The sequence below is a fragment of the Camelus dromedarius genome, chromosome 9 (assembly GCF_036321535.1).
Source record: "Camelus dromedarius isolate mCamDro1 chromosome 9, mCamDro1.pat, whole genome shotgun sequence".
Lineage (NCBI taxonomy): Eukaryota > Metazoa > Chordata > Mammalia > Artiodactyla > Camelidae > Camelus > Camelus dromedarius.
The window spans coordinates 23000142-23020106 of NC_087444.1; the positions used below are offsets into that span (position 1 = coordinate 23000142).

Below are 19965 nucleotides of genomic sequence, written 5' to 3' on the forward strand. Positions count from 1 at the left end.
CATGATGAGACACTACTTCTTATCCAATAGAATCATAAGAAAGCTTGACAATGTCCATTGGATAATATGAAGAAACAATGAGATGAAAAAGCTCAAACATTCACTTCTTACTGGCAGGAAGTGCAGCCACTTTGAAAAACAGTTTGGCAGCTTCTTAAGTTAAAAATAAATTTACCATATGACCCAACAATTTCACCCCTAGCTATCTACCCAAGAGAAATGAAAGCATATGTCCACGCAAACAGTCGTATGTGAATATTCGTAACAGCTTTATTGGTAAGAGTGCAAAAAGTGGAACCATTCCAACTATCAACTGGCGAATGAACAAACAAAATATGGGCTATCCATACAATGAAATAGTATTCAGTACCTAAAAGGAATGAAATACTGATACACTGTACAACACAGATGAACCTCAAAAGTATATTATGATAAGTAAAAGAAGTCAGATGCCAAAGACCATACAGTGTACGACTCTATGTATATGATGTCAAGGTTCGTCGAACTAACACTTAAGATCCGAACATTTTAATGCATGTAAATTACACCTCAATTTTTATAAGCAGAAGAAAGACAGTATCTTGAGACGCAGTGGTATTTGGGCCTCTCTGGGTCATAGGCTTCTGAAGCATCTACAGCATCTGCCGCTCAGGAATCCGCTGAGGGTGGTTTTACAACTAAACTGTGGGGTGAGTACAAACATCTACGTTTAAAGCCACTGTGGCCCACAGCTACAGATCCCTATCTGAGAAGGCATCTTGAGAATGAATAACAAGGCAGGCAGCTCCACATAACCTATGGATCAGCTGATGAGAGCGTGACTTACTCCCAGGGTGGGAGTTAATGGACAGTGATCCAGATGCATTCACAGCCACATTCCACACTGCGGGGGGGTGGAGGGGGGCACTGGGACAATTTTATAGCTAACCTAGGGCATGAGGATGGGTGCTTCGAAACAGAATGTGCATTCCTAGGTTAACATTTATGAACAGGTAACTAGTCTCGTGGGTACCAGGCACACATCAGTTTTCATCATTGTTTGGGGACTAACAGATCACAGAGGCCACCAGGCCCTAATGATTGTTATTTGGGGGGGGGTACTTTTTTTAAACTTATTTACTTAAATGGAGGTGCTGGGGTTTGAACCCAGGACCTTGTGCACGCTAGGCAGGCACTCTACCACTGAGCTATACCCTCCCCCTCAATGATTATAAAACTGTATCTATTGATATTGATTACAAAGCCCTTGATGACAGAGAAGTGCTGCACAGTACAGTCCTGGGTAGGGTCAACAAAAGGACAGGAGAAACTGTAAGGGCCTAAGATGGGCTCAGTTCTGTTAACAGCCATACACCTGCTGTGTTATACACGTCATAGAACTCGGTGGTTATCACTAGCTAGCCTCTCTTCAGTGAGGAAAGCCAGAGCTCCCCAGGGGGGAATAGAAATTGAGGTTCCGGGTATATTGGATTGGAAAGTCATCTTCTATAGAACTTAGTGATTGGAGCTGCCATGACAGCAAGTTTCTAAACTTTGCAAAACAGCAACAGCGCTTCAGACACCACTCTGAGGAGAAACTGGACTCCAGTGAATTCCTACCCCGCCCCACCTCCCAGCCCCAGATGTATTTAGTGAAAAGGTAACAATTCGCTCTGCACCGGGGAGGTTTCTCCCCATCTATTTTAAGTTCATAGATGGTGGATCTCACACAGCTGACACTGACTGCCAGGTGTCCTTAAGTGAAGGGTAAACCAAGAATCTTTGTCACGCTGTGGCCTTGAAACTGGCTTTCTCTTCCTGTGTGTTGGGAGAAGAAGAGATACATGTTAAAGGTTGACAGGCTTTGCTTAAGAAGTGGGAGGGATGAGCAGTAAGTATGCAGAGGCAGTTCAAGGTGAAAAGTGCTGAGTCAGAGCAACAGTGTATAAATGTCCAGTCCTGCCCATAGGAGATCCAGAGACCAGGACCCAGGCTCTTTCGTCTTGCTTCCGACAGTCTGACAGGTTAGAGCTTTTCCATTTTCTTTCAACTGTCCCTGGGAGGTGCGTGGGACTTTTGCAAAAGTGGAATGGAAGGAGCACAGTGGTTTTCTGTGAGCACGTCATCACCTGTCCTCTCTCTTCGGCCCTCTCCAGGGTCGCTTTCTCATCCAGTCTGCTCCCCAGGGTCTTCTGGTTCCTGGCAAGTGTTTCTCAGAGCTCAGGTTTGGCCATGTCTGGGTGGAGCTGCCTTGTGACAGGAGGAGGAGGCTTTGTGGGTCAGAGGATCGTCCGCTTGTTGGTGGAGGAGAAGGATCTGCAGGAGATCCGGCTCCTAGACAAAGTCTTCAAATCAGAAGTTCGAGAGGAATTTTCTAGTAAGTGAACTCAGGTTCCTGGATGCCAGAGGACCACCTCCCCACACAGAGCCCCCTCCCCAGCCTGTTTCCTGGACTGAACCTGTCGCTCCGTTCTCCTTCCGTCTCCCCTGACCTCTGCAAACGTCCTACCTCCTCTCCCCTCTGCTTCAACAGTGTCTCTGACTTGAAGAAAACAAATTCACAAATGATCAACATCAGCTGTTTGTGACCCCTGCATGGCAGCCATACTTGCAGTGTGACAAGTTAAGCCCAGAGAGGGCGACTCTCAGTCTAGAGGACCAGTTCCCATATGTGACAAATCAGGGGCTGTCGTGGGTGGGCAGGGGCCTCTGTAAAGATGGTATCAGAGAATGCTCACCGTGCTCCTTCTGTACCAGGCACTGTGTTATGTGTTTTACTGGGTCAACTCATTTGCTCCTCATTACAACGCTCTGGAATGGGTTATAGTATTTTTTTTTTTAAGATAAGAATACAGGTACAGAAAAATACAGTCCCTTCAGGCTGCTATAACAAAACATCACAGGCTGGGTAGCTTAAAAACATCAGAAACGTATTTTGCACGGTTCTGGAATCTGGAGGTCTAAATCAAGGTAGGTTCAAGTCCTGGGGAGACCTCTCTTCCTGGCTCTTTTTTTTTTTTTTTCCCCCAGTTACTTCATTTTCACTAGTTCACATTTTCAGCAGACAAATCAAGGTGCAAACAGGGTTTATTTCACATTAATTTATTAACTGGATTTTTTTTTTTTGTCAAATAAATAGGGAATTCTCTTTAAATAACCATCTCCTCACTTGAAGGCCAGTCCAGGAGCAAATGAGAGCAAATTTTAGTGCATCTAGGGGGCATACTGCCAACCAGACGTGAAGCTAAAAGGGAAGGGGGCAGGCTGAGGGGCTGGCGAGAGGTCATGGTCAGCACCCTGGCTGGACCCCAGGGATCAGGTGCTGTGTTCCCTGCCTGCCCCGCAGCCCCCAAGTGGACATGCACTCTCCAGTTCCAGTCCAAGAAGCCCCTTATGGAGGGAGAAGTGAGAAGGCAAAGGGAAACAAATTCCAGAAAAACTAGCAGGGAAGCAGAAGGGCCCCCTCCCCTGCCGCAGGGGCCTGGCCCTGATGCCACTGCCCTGGCAGCTCAGGGGAGAGCTCCAAAAGTCAAAAGTGGTGGCAACAGGATGACCAGGACAGGACAGGGAAGGGAAGGCGAGTGAGATGGGGGCCGAGGCTGGCTGGGAACGGAATGTGGGCCGACAGTCCAGCAGGAAGGGGGCCTCTCACAGCCAGGCACAGACTAGAGTGGGGGGATGTGAGAAGGGCCTGGCAGGGGCCCCGGGGAAGACACGTGGCTTGTCTGACGGAGCTCCTGAGGCTGAGGATAAAGGTGCTACCAAAACAGGGGGCTGGACTGCTGGAGGAGGTGACCAGAGAGTCCCTCCGTGTGTAGAAGCCAAACAGGAACAAGGGGGATGCCCCCAGAGGTGGGGCAGGGAAGCGCCTGGGGGTTCTGGGCTCGCGTGGGAAGCTGGGAGGCACCGCCCCCAAGAGGCCCCTCCCCTCCCTCAATGACAGTTCCTGGTAACTGTTTTATAATCAAACCTGGAGGAAGGACAAGGCTCTCCCATCACCTCCCACCCCAGACTCAGCCCAAGGGGAGGGGAGGAAAGAGCGATGAGAGGTGGGAGGAGGGGGTGGGAGGGGTCTGCTGGGTCTTCTTACCTTCTGGGGGTAGTAGGGAGCTGGCGGGGGCTGGTTCGTGGGCCTGCAGGCGCTGTGCGGGTTGCCCGGGTTGCACTAGGCGCTGGCAGCTGCTTCTGCGGCCTTGGCTTCAGCTGCAGGAGTGGAGGGGACATCGGGGCTGCTGACTGCAGGTTCCATGGGCCCGGGGTAGGGCGGTGGCGGGGGCTGCACATATCCCATGGCTCCATCCATCATGGGAGGTCCTGGATAGAACTCAGGTGGGGGCAGTGGATAGACGTAGCCAGGAGGGCAGGGGTACATTCCACTGGTGACTGGTGAGGGGGAAGACATAGGCCCCGCTGGGCATGTAAGAGTAACCATAGGCTCCGCTGGGGGCTTCACCTCGGCAGGCTTGAGATGCCACCTGTAGCATCCGTTGTCCAAATTCGATGGCACCCCCTGCCATAAAGGTCAACTTGTACGATGCAGAGCCTTCCCAGCCACCTCCTGCTTCAGCCTTCACTGTTCCCTTGATGTAGTTTGCCCCAAACACAGGCTGCTTGATCTCACAGTCCTTCATCAGATAAAATGGCATCATGAAAGACTGCATGGCGTCCTTCTCCTTGGACAGAAAGATGACCCGGTACGAGGTAAGGTAGACGGTGCCCTTCTTGGCACCTTTGAAGGCCTCTGGCACGTTTCTCATGTCATTGGACGTAAGTTCTACATGGTCATAGGACATTAGGATGCTCTCAAAGTGTTGCTGACGGTCACTCCGCCGCCCTCCGAGTGGTTCTTGTTGAGCGCCATAGTCTCTTGGAAAAGGGTCCTCTCTTCCTGGTTCTTGGCCTGCACGTTCTCGCTGTGCCCTCTCATGATGGAAGGGACCCGAGATCTCTCTGGGGTCTCTTTTATAAGAACACAAATCCCATTCATGATCCTAACGCCACCACATTGGCTTTCGGATTTCAAGAAATGGATTTGAGAACACGCAGACATGCAGACATAGCAGGGGTTAATTACCTTGTTCCAGTCCCACATGTGGAAAATGACAAAGCTGGATTTGAGCCCAGGCAGTCTAGCTGCAGGGTCTGTGCTCTTAACCACCAGTTTTTCTGGTAGCTTCTCTCTGGGCCCCCCTCCAATCCAGCTCACACTACATCAGCAACTACGTATTCCATCTCTGCGAAACACTTAGGAAGTCCAGGGAGCCTTGGAGAGGGAGGGAGCTGTGGCTCCACCACTGAGGCATCCACAGTGCCCTCTGCTGGTCTCTCTGCATCCCTGCAGACTAATGGGATAAGCGCTCTTCAGCACTGGGCTTTGGACTTCTCCCTCCTCCACACATCAAGTCCTTGGAGCCAGTCTGCTGAAGTTAGCCTTAAAGGGGAGGCAGAGGAAGAGGGGAGGAAAGCAGAGGTAGGGACACAATCAGAAAATTCAACAGCTAATTCCTCTGCCTTTCTCCCACTTGGTGGCCTTTTGGGAGCTGCCTAACCGTGGGAAGGGGCTGGGGCAGAGCTAATCTGGTACAGGCTTAAGGAGAGCAGATGTTTCTTCCAAGCTGTCACCCAGGAAGGCAATTTTCCAGCCTTGAGTTTTTCACTCTGAATTTCTCTGTCGCTCTCCTCCGGCCTCCATTGCCAATTTCACTAAAATTGACTTATCCTCACTCTGCCACGGAAAAGTGCCAGTCCTGCATGTGGGTGACGGGAAAGTGAGCAAGGCTTGAAGGCAGGGGGGCAGGCTTGAGTCTTCACTAGAAGTGGGACTTGGACCTGTCCCTCACTCTCTCTGAGCCTCAGTTTCCTTGCCTGTAAAGTGAAAATCAGAGTACATATCTCATGAGATAGGTACTGTGAAAGGAAATCAGAAAACTGAAAGTTGTGTGCCAAATAAAAAGCACAAAATAAGTACAGGGTGTTTATCCAAACTGTACGTAGGGTGGCACTTATTTTGTGGGCTAATTTGAGGTGATGATGTTACTGGCGGTGCCACTTCCCAGGGGCTTCAGAGGAGATGGAAGCCCTGATGTCGTATCCACGGCCCTTGGGTAGATGGCTGTCCTGTTAGTCTGTGGGTGGCTGATTTCTGCTTTTGAGGATATCTAATAAGAGCCCTTTCAGTTAAATCCATCATTTGGTCCTATGTTAAATTCCTGGGTTTTTAAAAAATTTTGTTGAAGTATAGTCAGTTATAATGTATCCATTTCTGGTGCACAGCTATTTTTGGAAAGAGATGGGGTGGAAAGAGATGTTGGCTCTTTCTCCAGAAATGCTACACATTCTGATTTCTGTGCCCTGGTTGACTTGTTCCTTCCATGGGATGTCCCCCCTTCCCCGCCCCTCTTCCCCCTCAATCTACCTGTCCTTGAAGACCTGGGTAAAATGCCACCTTTATCAGGAAACTTCCACGTCTGGAAAGTCTTCCAGTGACTGAACTCATGTTCACACAGAGCTCCAGAGCAAGATCAAGCTGACCATGCTGGAGGGAGACATTCTGGATAAGCAGTGCCTGAAGGACGCCTGCCAGGGCATCTCAGTGGTCATCCACACGGCCGCCATCATTGACGTCGTGAATGCCGTGCAGCAGGAGACCATCATGAACATCAACGTGAAAGGTACAGGGTCCCGGGGAGGAGATGGAGTGAGGTGGGCCAGTGAGGGGCAGAAGCCAGGATGAGGAAGGGAAGGGAAGCTGGTTGAACCCCTGCCAAGCGGGCACCAAGTGCTTCTGCTGGTCACCTCCAACAGAGATTCAGGGCCTCCACCCTCAGTTTTTTCAGATGAGGAAACTAGGGCTGGGAAGGCTAAGCAATGTGTCCAAGGCCCTAGGGGTAGGAATGAAAGAGAATTTAAACCCACACCTGTGTGGCTCCAAAGGCCATGAAAGCTCTTTCTTCTGCTGCTCCAATTAAGTGTGGACAAAACTCCAACCTCAAACTCCTGCTCTCCAGCCACCTCCTGCCTCCCCTGGGCTGGAACCAGACCTTCCAAGTACTTCCTTGGTCAGAACGTTAACCCTTCTGTGCGGCTGGAGGGGGTGGTCACGCCACGGCCAAGAACTAAGAGCTTTGTGATAGGAGGTGCCTCCAAGTCAGGAGCGACGGGCCACAGCTCCAGGCTGGCTCCCTTCAGGCAGGATTTCCTGCACAGGATCCCGAAGGGTAAGAGGACCAGAGACCTCTAGCTCACCTCCCGGGGATTCCTCCCAGGAGAACTAGCAAAGCTGGTTCACAGTGGCCTGGCAGTACAGAATTATCCAGCACTTGCCTTCCCATAATATTTTCTAAACAAGAATAGTTTCCCATTATCCATAACAACGTCCCCTCAGCTCACTGCCAGGTCTACTATTGAAGAGTAGTTCTAGCCAGGAGCCCCAAGGACACCCTCCTTAATCCTCATCCCTTCAGTGCTTGGTGGCTCTTTCTGAATTGTGGCTTTCCAATCTACTTTAAATCTAGACACATTCACTCCAGGGATTAGTTTAAACTCCTTATTAACTTGCTCTGTAGTATCATCCCTCTGATCCCTGGAAGCCAGCCTATCTAGGACCACAGCACCCCAGCCCCCAGCCCATCTGTCTTCCACGCCCTGCCCACCGAAGTTGGTCTACTCAGAGGCTCCTTTTCTAAAGCAACTCATTGCTTTTGTGTCTCCAGCCTAAAATAGAACAATCTCAAAAAAAAAAAAAAAAAAAAAGACCCTTTCTAGTTTCTACTTAGCCACACCCCTGATCACCCCTGATTGCTGCCAGGAAGGTGCTAAAATTAACCAGTTTTTAGTTTTCAGGCCCCCCTCTCATAACTTCTACTCTCCACAGCTGCCAGCAATAGGGCATTTGAAATCCCTCGGAAATGTTAGAGGCCGCTGTTGACTAAAAGTAGTATCGCTTCCAGGTTTAGAAAATACATCCCAGTGATGGTCATTTCCCTCTCTGCAGGTTAATTAGCTCCAAATTTTCTCTGCTTCCAGATTTAATGAAAAAGAAAAAATGAATCTTGTCCTCCTGAAAATCAAATTGGACAAAGGCTTTAAAGGGGATTTTTTTTTTCAAAATACCACCCAAAAAACTGTGCTTTGCCGGGAAATTCCTTTCTTCTTGTCGGAAAGGCACTCTAGACTACCTCCACGAGCTAAAATACTCGCCGGCTCAAGGGATTCGGCCAGGTCCCCCCATTATAGATATTACCAGCAGAGGGCGCACTCCCCTCTGGTTCTTCACCAGGCTCAACATACAAAGCCAGCGCAGGGCTCCAGAACGCTAAGTAAAAAGGCTTATCACCCACCCACGCCTTCCCGCTTTTCCTACCTGGGTAAACGGAGTCACAGCCAGAATTAGGAGTGGCCTTTGTAGGGAACACACAGAAACAGAGTCTGGATCTCCAGCTTCTCCCCAGAACCCACCAATCATTTGCACAGTGACTCAAAAAGTGTCCTTGGGACATTTTTACTGGTCTTCAAAAAAAAAAAAAAAAAAAGAAAGAAAGAAAGAAAAGAAAAAGAAAAAGAAAAAGAAAAATACGAACAATTCAGTGTATATTTAAGAGTGTATATTACCTGTATACATATACACAACTCTGTGTGTGCATGTGAGTCCTTCAACTGTCTTCTTTTGCTTAAAAGCTAGAACTGTCTATATTCCAAGAGGCTGGCCTCCTGATTTTCTTATTCAAGATAGTCTGTCTTTAATGAGGTGGTAGAGGTGAAACATGAGCATTTTTAAATCTCCTTACTCTGCAAAATATAAAGTGGCACCCCTCCATCCTTCTCCAAAATTAAACGTTCTTACGCAGGTCCATGAAACCCAAAAACTTAGAAATGCTTGCTCTCTAGAACCCAAGTCTTGGTCCCTTTTCATTTTTGCCTTTTGTCCTATGGCCATAGCATGGTCACATCTCAGCCAGAGACACAGAAAAATGCACTCCTGTTCTGCAGTAACCACCCGGCTGGGGGGTGAGAGGCAGACTTGGCCTCTGGGCATGGCTGGCTCTGGGTTATTTCCCAACACTGATGGTGTGCTCCCCGTGGGCAGGTACCCAGCTCCTGTTGGAGGCCTGTGTTCAGGCGAGTGTGCCCATCTTCATCTATACCAGCACCATAGAGGTGGCTGGGCCCAACTCCTACAAAGAGGTCATCCAGAATGGCCACGAAGAAGAGCATCTCGAAAGCCGATGGCCCGCTCCATATCCACAAAGCAAAAAGCTTGCTGAGAAGGCTGTGCTGGAAGCTAATGGGTGCGCTCTTAAAAATGGTGGCACTTTGTACACTTGCTCCTTACGGCCCATGTATATCTATGGGGAGAGGAGCCCCTTCCTTTCTGGCCACATAGACTGTGCCCTGAAGAACAATGGCATGCTGACAAATTACGGCAGGTTCTCCGTCGTCAACCCAGTTTATGTTGGCAATGTGGCCTGGGCCCATATTCTGGCCTTGAGGGCCCTGCGGGACCCCAGAAAGGCCCCAAGCATCCAAGGACAGTTCTACTACATCTCAGACGACACGCCTCACCAAAGCTATGATGACCTCAATTACGCTTTGAGCAAAGACTGGGGCTTCCGGCTTGATTCCAGAATGAACCTTCCTATTTCTCTGCAGTATTGGCTTGCCTTCCTGCTGGAAATGGTGGGCTTCTTGCTTAGTCCAATTTACAAATATAAGCCCACCTTCAGCCGCCACCTCGTGACACTATCAAACAGTGTGTTCACCTTCTCCTATAAGAAAGCTCAGCGAGATCTGGGGTATGAACCCCTCTTCACGTGGGAGGAAGCCAGCCAGAATACCACGGAGTGGGTTGGCTCCCTGGTGAGACAGCACAGGGAGACCCTGAAAACAAAGACTCACTGATCTGGGGGCGACAACAATGTGGTTGTGCATATTGCTAGATGTCTGTCAAGCTCTCTCCTCCGGCTTCCTACAGAAAGTAACACAGATACAGGCCCGGATACTACGGCCTCCCTTTTACAAGATGGCCATCTTACTGTCTCACTCCCGCCACCAGAAACCTTCTCAGCCACTGGCCCCGCCAGGAGATTTCTGCCCTACCTGCTCTTTAGAGGACAGACAAGGTGATTTGCTGTCGTTGCTGGTCCTAAAGTCTCAGTTGCTAATTCTGAGCTATCTGGGCTACTTTTCACTGAGAGTTTTGCCTGTTGATTCCATTTTCTTTGGTAAATGCAAAAGCATTTCTTTTGAAAGTTCGTATTCCTTCACACAGCTCAATGAAAATAAATGTTTTAATGGCTTATCAGGAGGAAGTTGTGGTTTATGTGAATATATGCTTTTTTCCTTTCCCCTCCGTTTCCAGGTGTCACCATCTCCTACTTAGGAAAGCAGCATGGAACTGGGGTGGGCAGAAGCATCCGGAGGGGAAACTAGGATCAATTAAGCACCTACTATGTTTCAGGCGTGTCACAGATGACGGGCATGCATCACTTCTTTAACCCTCACCAGAAACCTAGGGGGCAAGGGTTACTATTTCCTTTTATGAATAAGGAAATTTGTTCACAGCCACACTAACTGGTAGGTGACCAGGACATTTAATCCAGATCAACTGCCTTGAAAGCCCTTATCTCCCCACTGAATCGTGTAGCCTGAACTGCCCAAAATTTACAGCAAAGTGGGGAGGGGTGATGGATAGGTTTGTTGGGGGTGCAGCGGAGCACTGGAGCATGGGGTGCTGATCCTTGGGAGAGCCCAGCTCCGTTGGGTCACCTACCTCCTGCCTGGTCCTGTGCAGGAGACTCCCTAGGACCAAGGAGAACCCCTTGGGGGAATCTGAAAGGTGTTCATACCCTTGTCCACTGGGCAAGGAAGGGAGAAGCAGAGAGGCAGACAGCCTCACTGCCAATGCCACTGTCCTTGAAGATATCTAGAATACTCCTGGGTACATGTGTGTTGGCGACTCTGGCAACTCATAAGCCTGTATTCGAAGCTTTCAAAACACACAATGAAGCCACACCATGGGTTCCTAGGAAAGTAGAGGGTACTTGGGTGAGCTCTCTCAAACATTTGTCTCCTGCTCAGCCCCAGAAGTAGAGGTCTACTCTGTCACACCTCCAGACTTAACTTGTGTTCCTCCTCATTCCTTCTCCCTCACCCTGCATGCTCTCTGCCCTTATCCCTCCACCTCCTTAGCCTCTGTCCCTTCCCTCCATCTTCCCCTTAGTCACTGGTCCCCTCATCCTGCTCAACTCCCCTAAGAGAAAGAGGCCAATCAAGACAACTTTGGGGACGTAAGTGATGACAAATTCATTAACTAAACGGAGGACCAACAGCCAAAAGAGATACTGTCAGGCCAACAAGGACCATGTGACCTGAAGCAGGTGAGGAGGTGGCTGTGGGGGTCAGAGTGTGGGAGATGGGCTCTGTCTCCCTCCAGACCAGGGTATTGTCATCTGTATGAACCACAGTCACACAAGAATCACAGCCAACATCAAGATGGCCTCTTTCTTGCTTGGAATTAATGGATCATGAATTCAACTGAATTATCACAAAGGAGATAGTTTAAGCATTCACTGTTAAGAAGAAAGGAAAAGAATGCTCTGGCCCAGACAGACAGGTTTCTGTCACCTTCGAAACCCCAAGGGACGAAGGGTCAGCACCCCAAGATCAGGGTGGAGTCGTCCCACAGGGGTGGGGTGAGATGAGAAATGAAACCCTCTCTTGCTGCCATCCTTCACTACACAAAACACAAGAGGCAGCATCTGTCCTGCCTTGTAAGGTGTGCACACGTCCATATGTCTGTGCCAATAGGGAAGGAAGGAAACAAGGGTGGTGGAGTCTGGATCAAATTCCCATCAGTCATACTTTCAGCCTGGTGAAGCCCCACACCTATAAACCTCTTCACTGGGTTGGCGTGTGCGGAGAAAGAGGGGACGGGATCTGACCAGCTGTTGGTCTTAACTGAATAAGCGTAAAAACCTGGGAATGTTTTGGCCAACGAGTCAGCCATGCTTAATGACTACACAGAATAAAGCACGGGGCTATCTGACCAGCACACGAGCCCGGGGGTGCACTGCATGGGGAGAACCACACGGGGGCAGCAGAGGCTCGGAGGGAAGAAGGAAGCCACGCCAGCCTGGAACTGGGATTGGGGCCCGCCTCATCTCAAAGGACCTGACTGTTCTGGGCAGCTGGGCCCACCCTAAAACGGATGAAGCAATTTAACTTGTATGGTACTGCATGTGAATATCCATGCTTTTTTTTCCTGCAGAAATTTCAGGGTGTTTAATTACAAGATGCTAACCTGGATCCTGCTGGGGGTGTTTTGTAATATATGATAGATACACTTAAGATCAAAAAGAAATCTGAATTCTAAACCACATCTATCTAGCCCCAGGGGTTTTGGATAAAAAATTGTGGCCCTTCAGTAGCAGAATTATGAGCCAGGTAATGCTGTAAACACTTTATAGAGTCATATCCAAATAACACTCAACAGTAAGTACTCTTATTATCCTAATTTGACATATGAGGAAATGGAGACACAGAGAGGTTAATAACTTACTCAGGGTCAACCAGCTGTTTAGTGGTTCAGTTCCAGCAGTGAAAAGGCTTTTTGACTTTAAAGATTTTACATGAAGATGGCAAACTCACACGCCTGCAGGAGCCAGACACTCATGTGTACAGGTGAGGCAGGCTAGAGCTAAGAGGTCTTAGGGAGCGGTGGGGAATGTGGCATGCCTCAGGGGGGGCAGCTGCGGCAGCGCCCCTGACAATTCCTGTGGAAATATTCCCCAAGTTACCAGATCTTCTGACCCTTCAAGGAAAGCAAAACTTCCCATTTTTTTAATGTGAAATCTTTTGATTTCTAAATACTGTCAACTAATTCTAAATTTGAAAATCAGTGTGAAGACCAGCCCTGGGAACGGGATGGCGTGGGCTAGTGCTTAAATTGTATGCGTAATATTTTGTTCCTTAAAAAACGGGCGGTGAGGTGTTGGAGGCCGTCTATTCGTTCTCGGCTATAGGTTCCGAGTATTGATGATACCGTATTCTGTACTTTTCTGTAGATGTTATAACTTTTTCATAAATTAATTTTGATTAAAAACTAAGAGTTCAAACTCACAAAGCACACCTGTGGACTGGACTGACCCCCATGGCTTCCAGTTTCCCATCTCTGCTCCTGTCTTAGGGGGGCAGATGAGGCGTGGTAAGTGCTGTACACAGTAAAATGTACCAAGATCCGTCAGAGAGATCACATGCTTCCTGGGGATCCCATCTGGGTCAGGGACTCGGTGGAGCCCTTGCATTTGGGCTGGAGATTGACAATGGGTGGGATTTCAACGGGCAGATATGCGTGGGAATGTATTCCAGGCAGAGGCGATGGAGTCAGGAAAGACAGCGTGGTGGGAAAGGGGAATCATTTTCAGGCAACTCTGTGACCAGTGTGGACAGACCAGAGAGCGCAGGTGCAGGAGAGGATAGCAGACACACCTGGAAAAACATGATGGGGAAAGACTGGGGTCACCTTGGGTCACCTCTAGGAGACACTTTGCTTCCTTCCTTCTTTCCCCTTCCAAACACATTTGAACTTTTAACTACTTCACATGTAACATGCCCCACCTTCTCTGGAAAATTAGGCTGTTTAAGAACAAGGAGCCTGTCTACATGTCCCCCCTAGCAGCAAATACTGATAGTCACCGCTGAAGAACTTGGAGATTACTCGCTATGCCGTGGGACACCACTGAAGATTCTTGTTCGGCTGTTCCTGGAAGATGACTTTGGCAGCAGTGTGGACTGAGAGAGGTCAGGAGGATACTTCAAGAATCTAGGCAACAGGGGGCGGGTAGAGCTCGGTGGTAGAGTGTGTGCTTAGCATGCACAAGGCCCTGGGTTCGATCTCCAGTACCTCCATTAGAAAAATAAATAAACAAACCTAATTACCTCCCCTCTGAAAAAATTTTTTTAAGAAAGACTAGAAATCAAGGCCTGATTTACGTAGTGTTGACAAAGTGGACACGGGGCAGCTGAGGCCAGCCTGAGGCAGAATGGGTGTTACTTTAGGCAATGCCTGAGTGTGACCACAGCACCCCATGCACCCACTTTCTGAAGCCAGAAACCTAGATGCCCTTCCCCCACTCTCCTTCCAGCCTATCATTCGGTCCTCCCCATTTCACCTCCAAAACACCTCCCGAGGGTGTCTTCTCCCTCCCTAGTAACGCAGCCTGGTTTCCTCACACCTCTTGCCTTGCCTCCCTGCCCCGGAGAATCAGGAAATTCATTCTCCGCAGTGTTGCTGGAGTTGTCCATCCAACATAAAATCTGACCACGTCACTCCCTTCCTCAAAACCATTCAGTGGGGCCCCTCTGCCCTTTAGGATAGCCCTGAGTGTCTTAGGACAATGTATAAAGGCTCTCAAGATCGATCCCCTGCCTACCTCTCAAGACTGGATTGCCACCAATCCCTGCCCTGTCTCCGGATTCCCCCACTCTGCGCCAACAGGAGGCCAGTACTGAGGGCTGCCAGCGTACATCACGCTTTAACACACTCCCATGCCAACGCATGGTGCTCCCTCTGCGTACAGCTCCCCCGCCCACCTCTCCTGCCGCCACATCCTTCTCACCTCCTTATCACCCTCCCGAGCTTCCCAATTTATCGCCCCTGCACCTGGTGCGCATCTAAGTGCTATGTACGTGTTCGGCCTTCCTGGCTACACTATCATATCCTGGCGGGCAGGGACTCACCATTTCACCTCTGGGTCCCCAGTGCCTGGTCCTGTGCCTGACACAAAGTGGACACACGGATGGCCAGACGGATGGGTGGATAAAGAGACAGACAGGCAAAACACAAACAAACAACTGAATGGCTGAGATGGGGAGCAAAGGGAGTCAGGGAGGCAGAAGGAAGGACAAAGAACATTCGGGGTAAGGGTGGACGAATGAATTAATTTGCATTCTATGAAGAGGAAATGAGTGAGTGACGAGTGTATGGAGAGAACATAAGAGGGGAGGGACTTCTATGAAGGCAAAACCTAGCTGCTAAGATTTTAAGGGGACTGGAAATCAGATGTACAACCCGAAACAATGCTGTGCCCAGACAGTTTTTATACTACAAAAATAAGGAAGTTCTATTTCTAAAAACTGACTTCCGAAGAAACTCTCCCACTCTCTTACGTGACTCGAGGTGAGGACTTCTCAATCCTCTGGTTACAGTCAGGGCTTCTTAAAGCACCCAAGGGATTCTGGGGAAGTTTGCGGGGAGTCCTTTTCCTTTCTCGTGGCCCAGGATCCCAAGGGTCTGGACACGGAATGGACTTGGGAGTTTCAAAGCGTGAAAGAGGCTCATTATGACGACATGGGGCTGGGGAGGGTGGCAGGGGGAGGACCGACAAAAAGTGGATTGGCCACTCTGTCACCAAGGGCAGGGGGCTCTGGGGTCAGCTGCAAACTCTGGAACAGTCACCAGTCTGTTCTAGAGACTTGAAGCTCCCCACTCATTAAGAGCTCAGTCTTTCCATGAGAAGCAGAAGAACCCGCACCCACAAAGTCAGCCCTTCCTCCAAACAGGTGCTGGTGACAGGAGCGGGTGCAAGGTGGGCTGCTGGCCCCATCACCATCCTCGTGTGGACCCTGGCTGTTAAGGTAGGAATAGCCTTCTATCTCGTCGGCCGGGACCTAAATTCTTCCTCACACCAGCGCAAGTGTGAAGTCACTACGTAGTGACACGCGCCCCACCTCCTGGCCCTGTGCTTGGCTTAATGCCCTGCTGCGCGGACCCCACATTTGGAAGCTGGGGGGTGGGGATAAGAGAGAATATTTGGAAAGAGGGCAGAGGGCAGGCTTAACCAGCACATCAGCTGCCTGCATCTTCTATGGAATGTGGGTCCTTGTTGACAGGCAGGCGCTAGGAAGAAGGTAGCTGGATGAGGGAGGCCTGGGGAAGGGGGAAGAGGAGGGCAAAGGGAAGAGAGCATTTGCTCATTTTAGAAGCAGACCATTTCCTCAAATAACAACAAAAACTCTAGGGGGAGGGTATAGCTCAGTGGTAGACAGCATACTTAGCATGTGTGAGGTCCTGGGTCCAATCCCCAGTACTTCCATCAAAAAAGAAAACTGGGATTAACAGATACACATCACTACATATAAAATAGATAAGCAACAAGGACCTACCATATAGCACAGGGAACGATATTCAACTAGGATTCAAACCGTGTTTCTTGTAATGAGCTTTAATGGAAAAGAAACTGAATACATATATATGTATGTATGTATATGTATAACTGAATCGCTTTGCTGTACACCTGAAACTAACATTGTAAATTGACTACACTTCTATAAAATTTAAGAATTAAAAAAGGAAATAAATAAGAAAAAAGAGAAAGAATGAAAACTGGATTCTCTTTCAATTTTGCTTTCAAAGTTAGGCAAATCCCTTTACTTTCCTGGGTCTGTTTCCTTACCTGCAAAATGAAGGTTGTGGCCCACGTCTAAGGTCCATCCCAATAATACTGGGGAGCCGTAAGTCAGCTACATCTCCCCCGGCACCCCCCATACTTCTGCAGCTAACCCGCACAGTAACACCGTCCTCTCTTGAGTATTTCTGTTTGTGCAAAGCCAAGGCTGAGGCCTCGGTTTCCCAGTCCTGCCCCAGCTCTCTTGGCACCAGGCACCTCATCCGTTACGGAAAATTGGAGACAACACAGTCATCGTGCAAGCAAATGCCTCTCTCCCCCTTCTCGGCTCCCAGGAGCTATGATGCAAGCTCCTAAACCTTCCAAGAACCTTCATGTTTGTTATTTGGTTTGGTCTTCTCCCCACATGTCACACCTGCATCTTTCCACTGGAAGACAAGGCCAAGATCAAGTCCACCTGCAGTGCCCAGCCTAGGCTGCAGCAAGGTTGGACAGTGGCTCTCTCCGTCCAGAGTCTTTGTGGCTGTGAAATCAGGTCTCTGACCCCTACTATGTCACTAACCCAGGGGGCAGTAGGGCTACCTCAGCCAAAGCCTTGAGTTGTCCTGGTCTATCGAAGTTCCACTCTATTCAGACGCTTCCTGACGAAAGAAATGTCTAGCCAGATCTCGTAGCTGTCCCTTACGTCATTAGCCTCTCCAAGGTCACACACTGCCCCTCTTCTCCAACCACAAAGCCAGATAAAGCAGACACTGCCTGATTTGCAGCGGTGGTGACCGAGACTTACAGTCACAACAGTCCTCAGCAGAGAAACTGCTTTATCCTGAGCCTTTGGGGAGGTACCGTCTTGCCCAGGTGTGACACTGGAAGGTATTATGAAGTTCCTCCTTGCAGGGCAGGTATAGCTTAGTGGTAGAATGTGTGCTTAGCATGCATGAGGCCGTCGGTTCAATCCTCAGCACCTCCATTAAAAAATACATAAATAAATAAATATGCCCAATTACCTCCCTGCCCAAAAATAAAAAATTTAAAAATTAAAAAAAAAGAAGTTCCTTCTTTCCTCTCTCCTGCCTGCCCACCGCCCCCCACCCCCAACCCCCCAGGCCAAACACTTGAAGTTACACAGTTTGCAAAATGATTCACCACAAGGAAGCTGGGTTGGATGTTAGGCCGAGAACAGAACAGCCTTTCCTTCACTCTGTGGACTGTTAGGACATGCGGGCTTCTCTCTCTCTCACACGTGTACCCCAGCATCAGGCACTGGCCAGCACACAGCCACTCGGCCGGCTGTGGAGTGAATTCCTCAGGGACTCTGCTCTTAGCAAGTCACAGACTTGGGGCACAAGAGAGGCTGCCCAGACACCAGAAATGTATACAGGTTATTAGGGGAACATCTCTGCAGAAGAGCTATTCCAGCCCTCATAGGTCAGGGAGGGCATCTCGGAGGAGTATCTTCTGTGAATAACTGTCTGCACTGAACTGCTTCCACTGAATCCAGTCTCCAGTAACGGGTGGGCCCAGAACCTTTCAGTCCTTTCACTCAGGATGAAACCATTCCAAATATGTACGTGGGAACGCCAGCTTGAGCACTGCGTGTACAGGTATCTTCTTCCGTCTTAAGCCCAGGGATATTTGGTACATGAAACACCTTGTCACTTACTTCTTTGGTTTCGAAACCTGAGCATCCTGGCTGCTGTGAAGAGCCAGGTCACCTCATCACAGATGGGTGCAGAAGAGACTGTGAACAGGATCCCGCTAGGGCAGCTGGAAATTGAAAACCATTGGAATGTGCTTTGGGTTAACAGAGGTGACCTTGAAATGCAGGCGGGCAGCAGGGAACTGCAAGCACTTGAGGCACTGACTGGGCGATGCTAGTCTGTTCAAGCTGAGGACCTGCTGGTGGGTTCCTCTGACCACCAGGGGCAGCTGAGAAAAAAAGAAATGCATGGAATTTTGCTTTGCAAAGTGAGCGGAGTGAATGAGGATCAGAAAGGAGAGGACGAAGGCAGTCTGTTTGGCAAACACAGAAGGGCCAGTGGCAGCCTGCGGTGCCCATGGGACAGTATCTGATGAACAACAAAGCAGGCGCTTTCCTGGCCTTCCTTATTATCTTTATTTGGGGAAGGCATGTTGGAAAGGTAGGCATAACAATGGAGACAGGCAGAAAAGCCTGCTACACGTGACAATCCCCTTGGCATCTGACAGATGCCCCCTGTACCTCTTAGGAGAGGATTTGAGGCTTATGAGTTTTACCTACCAAAATCTCCAAGGAAAAAAGGAGGTGCTTAAATGGTCCTATAGACTTCTCAACCCTTGTTGAGATTTCCATTAAATTCCTATTAAAATAGCCTAGGAAGACTTTGCAAAATCACAGGTACTTGGACATGACCACAGACCAATCCATCAATGCCTGGAACACTCTTTTGGTTTGGGTTTTTTGTTTTTGTTTTTAAAGCTCTCCAGGTAATTCCACTGTGCAGTTAATGTTAAATGAAGAACATCTCTGTCTGAAATTAATCAAGCCCAGAGAATTCCAAGTTGACCAGAGACACCTTCTCTAACTGGGACATGGACAGAGGCTGCTCTAGGAGGAAGTTCAGGTTGAGCATACCCTCAAGGTGCAGTGCTGAAGGCCAGGTCTACTGCTGTGTCCCCACAGGACGCTGAATGAATCCTTCAAGTGCTTGGTTTAATGTAGTTTCTCCAGGGACCAGGAGTTAGACTGGTGGTTGCTTCAAGCCAGAAAAAGTCAGGCTTGGGGAGGAATGTTGCAGTCCCAGAACTGACTGCCCTCCTTCCAGGACCAGAACCCAGCATTTGCTGGCCCTGCTAGGCAGGGAAAGGGCTGTGGACATTCTTTCAAGGAGGTAGCTGTGATGATTAAAAGAAATTAAGGTGCTTTTTATGCTTCCTCTTCTCTATTTCTTGGGAAACCCTTCCTTCCACACTGCTCTCTCATTGTTTCCCTGATGTTGGGCAGAGACTAGCTAAAAAGTATTTTGAGCAAAAGGTCAGTCTAGCTGATAAGTTCCATTCCGTATTATGAGTAGCCACTAAGTTACATTTCCAAGAACTGGGGGAAAGAAAATACTTTGTTACGTGATTCAGGAATATATTTTTTATAGATTAGGGATGAGACCTGAGACTGCCTCTCTTCTCCATGACTACCTTCCCCCTGCCCGCTGCCCAAATTCCCCACAGATCGCTTCTTAACAAGGAATGAAGACACAGATCTCTGCAAATCAGGACAACAGTATAACATAAACACGTTCCCAACCTCCCGAAGCCGTATCAGTGCAGAAGTGCTGCCGTGAATTATGGGTTAGAATGGGCAGACTCTTCAGACATCAGCCAGCTCCACGATGATCTCGGATCCACCAGGACATTAAATCAGGAGGCAGCAAGCTCTCTCTGTACCGGTCCAGGCAGTAAATATCTCAGGATTGTGGGTCACGTCGCCGCTGTAACAACTACTCAACCTTGCTGTCTTAGTGCAAAACCAGCCACAGACATTAGGTAAGAAGGCTGTCTGGGTAGAACGGTATTCCAACAAAATTTTGTTTACACAAAGGGGCAGGCTGGA

The 19965-nt window shown here is 49.1% G+C and overlaps 1 protein-coding gene and 1 pseudogene across 4 annotated transcripts; one reads left to right on the forward strand and one right to left on the reverse strand.

The window, feature by feature from the left end:
- Nucleotides 1-1907: 1907 nt before the first annotated feature.
- LOC105089475 (3 beta-hydroxysteroid dehydrogenase/Delta 5-->4-isomerase) lies at nt 1908-10282 on the forward strand. Of its 4 annotated transcripts, none has more exons than XM_010980528.3 (4): nt 1908-2003; nt 2136-2356; nt 6486-6650; nt 9065-10282. In XM_010980528.3, exons 2-4 carry the CDS (start codon nt 2212-2214, stop codon nt 9874-9876), a joined length of 1122 nt encoding a protein of 373 aa, XP_010978830.1. In that variant the 5' UTR covers nt 1908-2003; nt 2136-2211; the 3' UTR covers nt 9877-10282. The 4 variants fall into 4 exon arrangements, with proteins under 4 accessions (XP_010978830.1, XP_031313772.1, XP_010978832.1 ...); XM_031457912.2 differs by having other exon boundaries at nt 2154-2356; XM_010980530.3 differs by having other exon boundaries at nt 2166-2356.
- On the reverse strand, nt 3044-6232 carry LOC116154805 (WW domain-binding protein 2-like; annotated as a pseudogene).
- Nucleotides 10283-19965: the final 9683 nt, after the last annotated feature.

Excerpts from the sequence above, each read along its gene's own strand:
- LOC105089475 (XM_010980528.3), top strand. The coding sequence starts at position 2,212 with ATGTCTGGGTGGAGCTGCCTTGTGACAGGAGGAGGAGGCTTTGTGGGT. Across the intron at positions 2,357-6,485 it reads AGTTCGAGAGGAATTTTCTA|AGCTCCAGAGCAAGATCAAG; the intron begins GTAAGTGAACTC and ends ATGTTCACACAG. Across the intron at positions 6,651-9,064 it reads CATGAACATCAACGTGAAAG|GTACCCAGCTCCTGTTGGAG; the intron begins GTACAGGGTCCC and ends CCCCGTGGGCAG.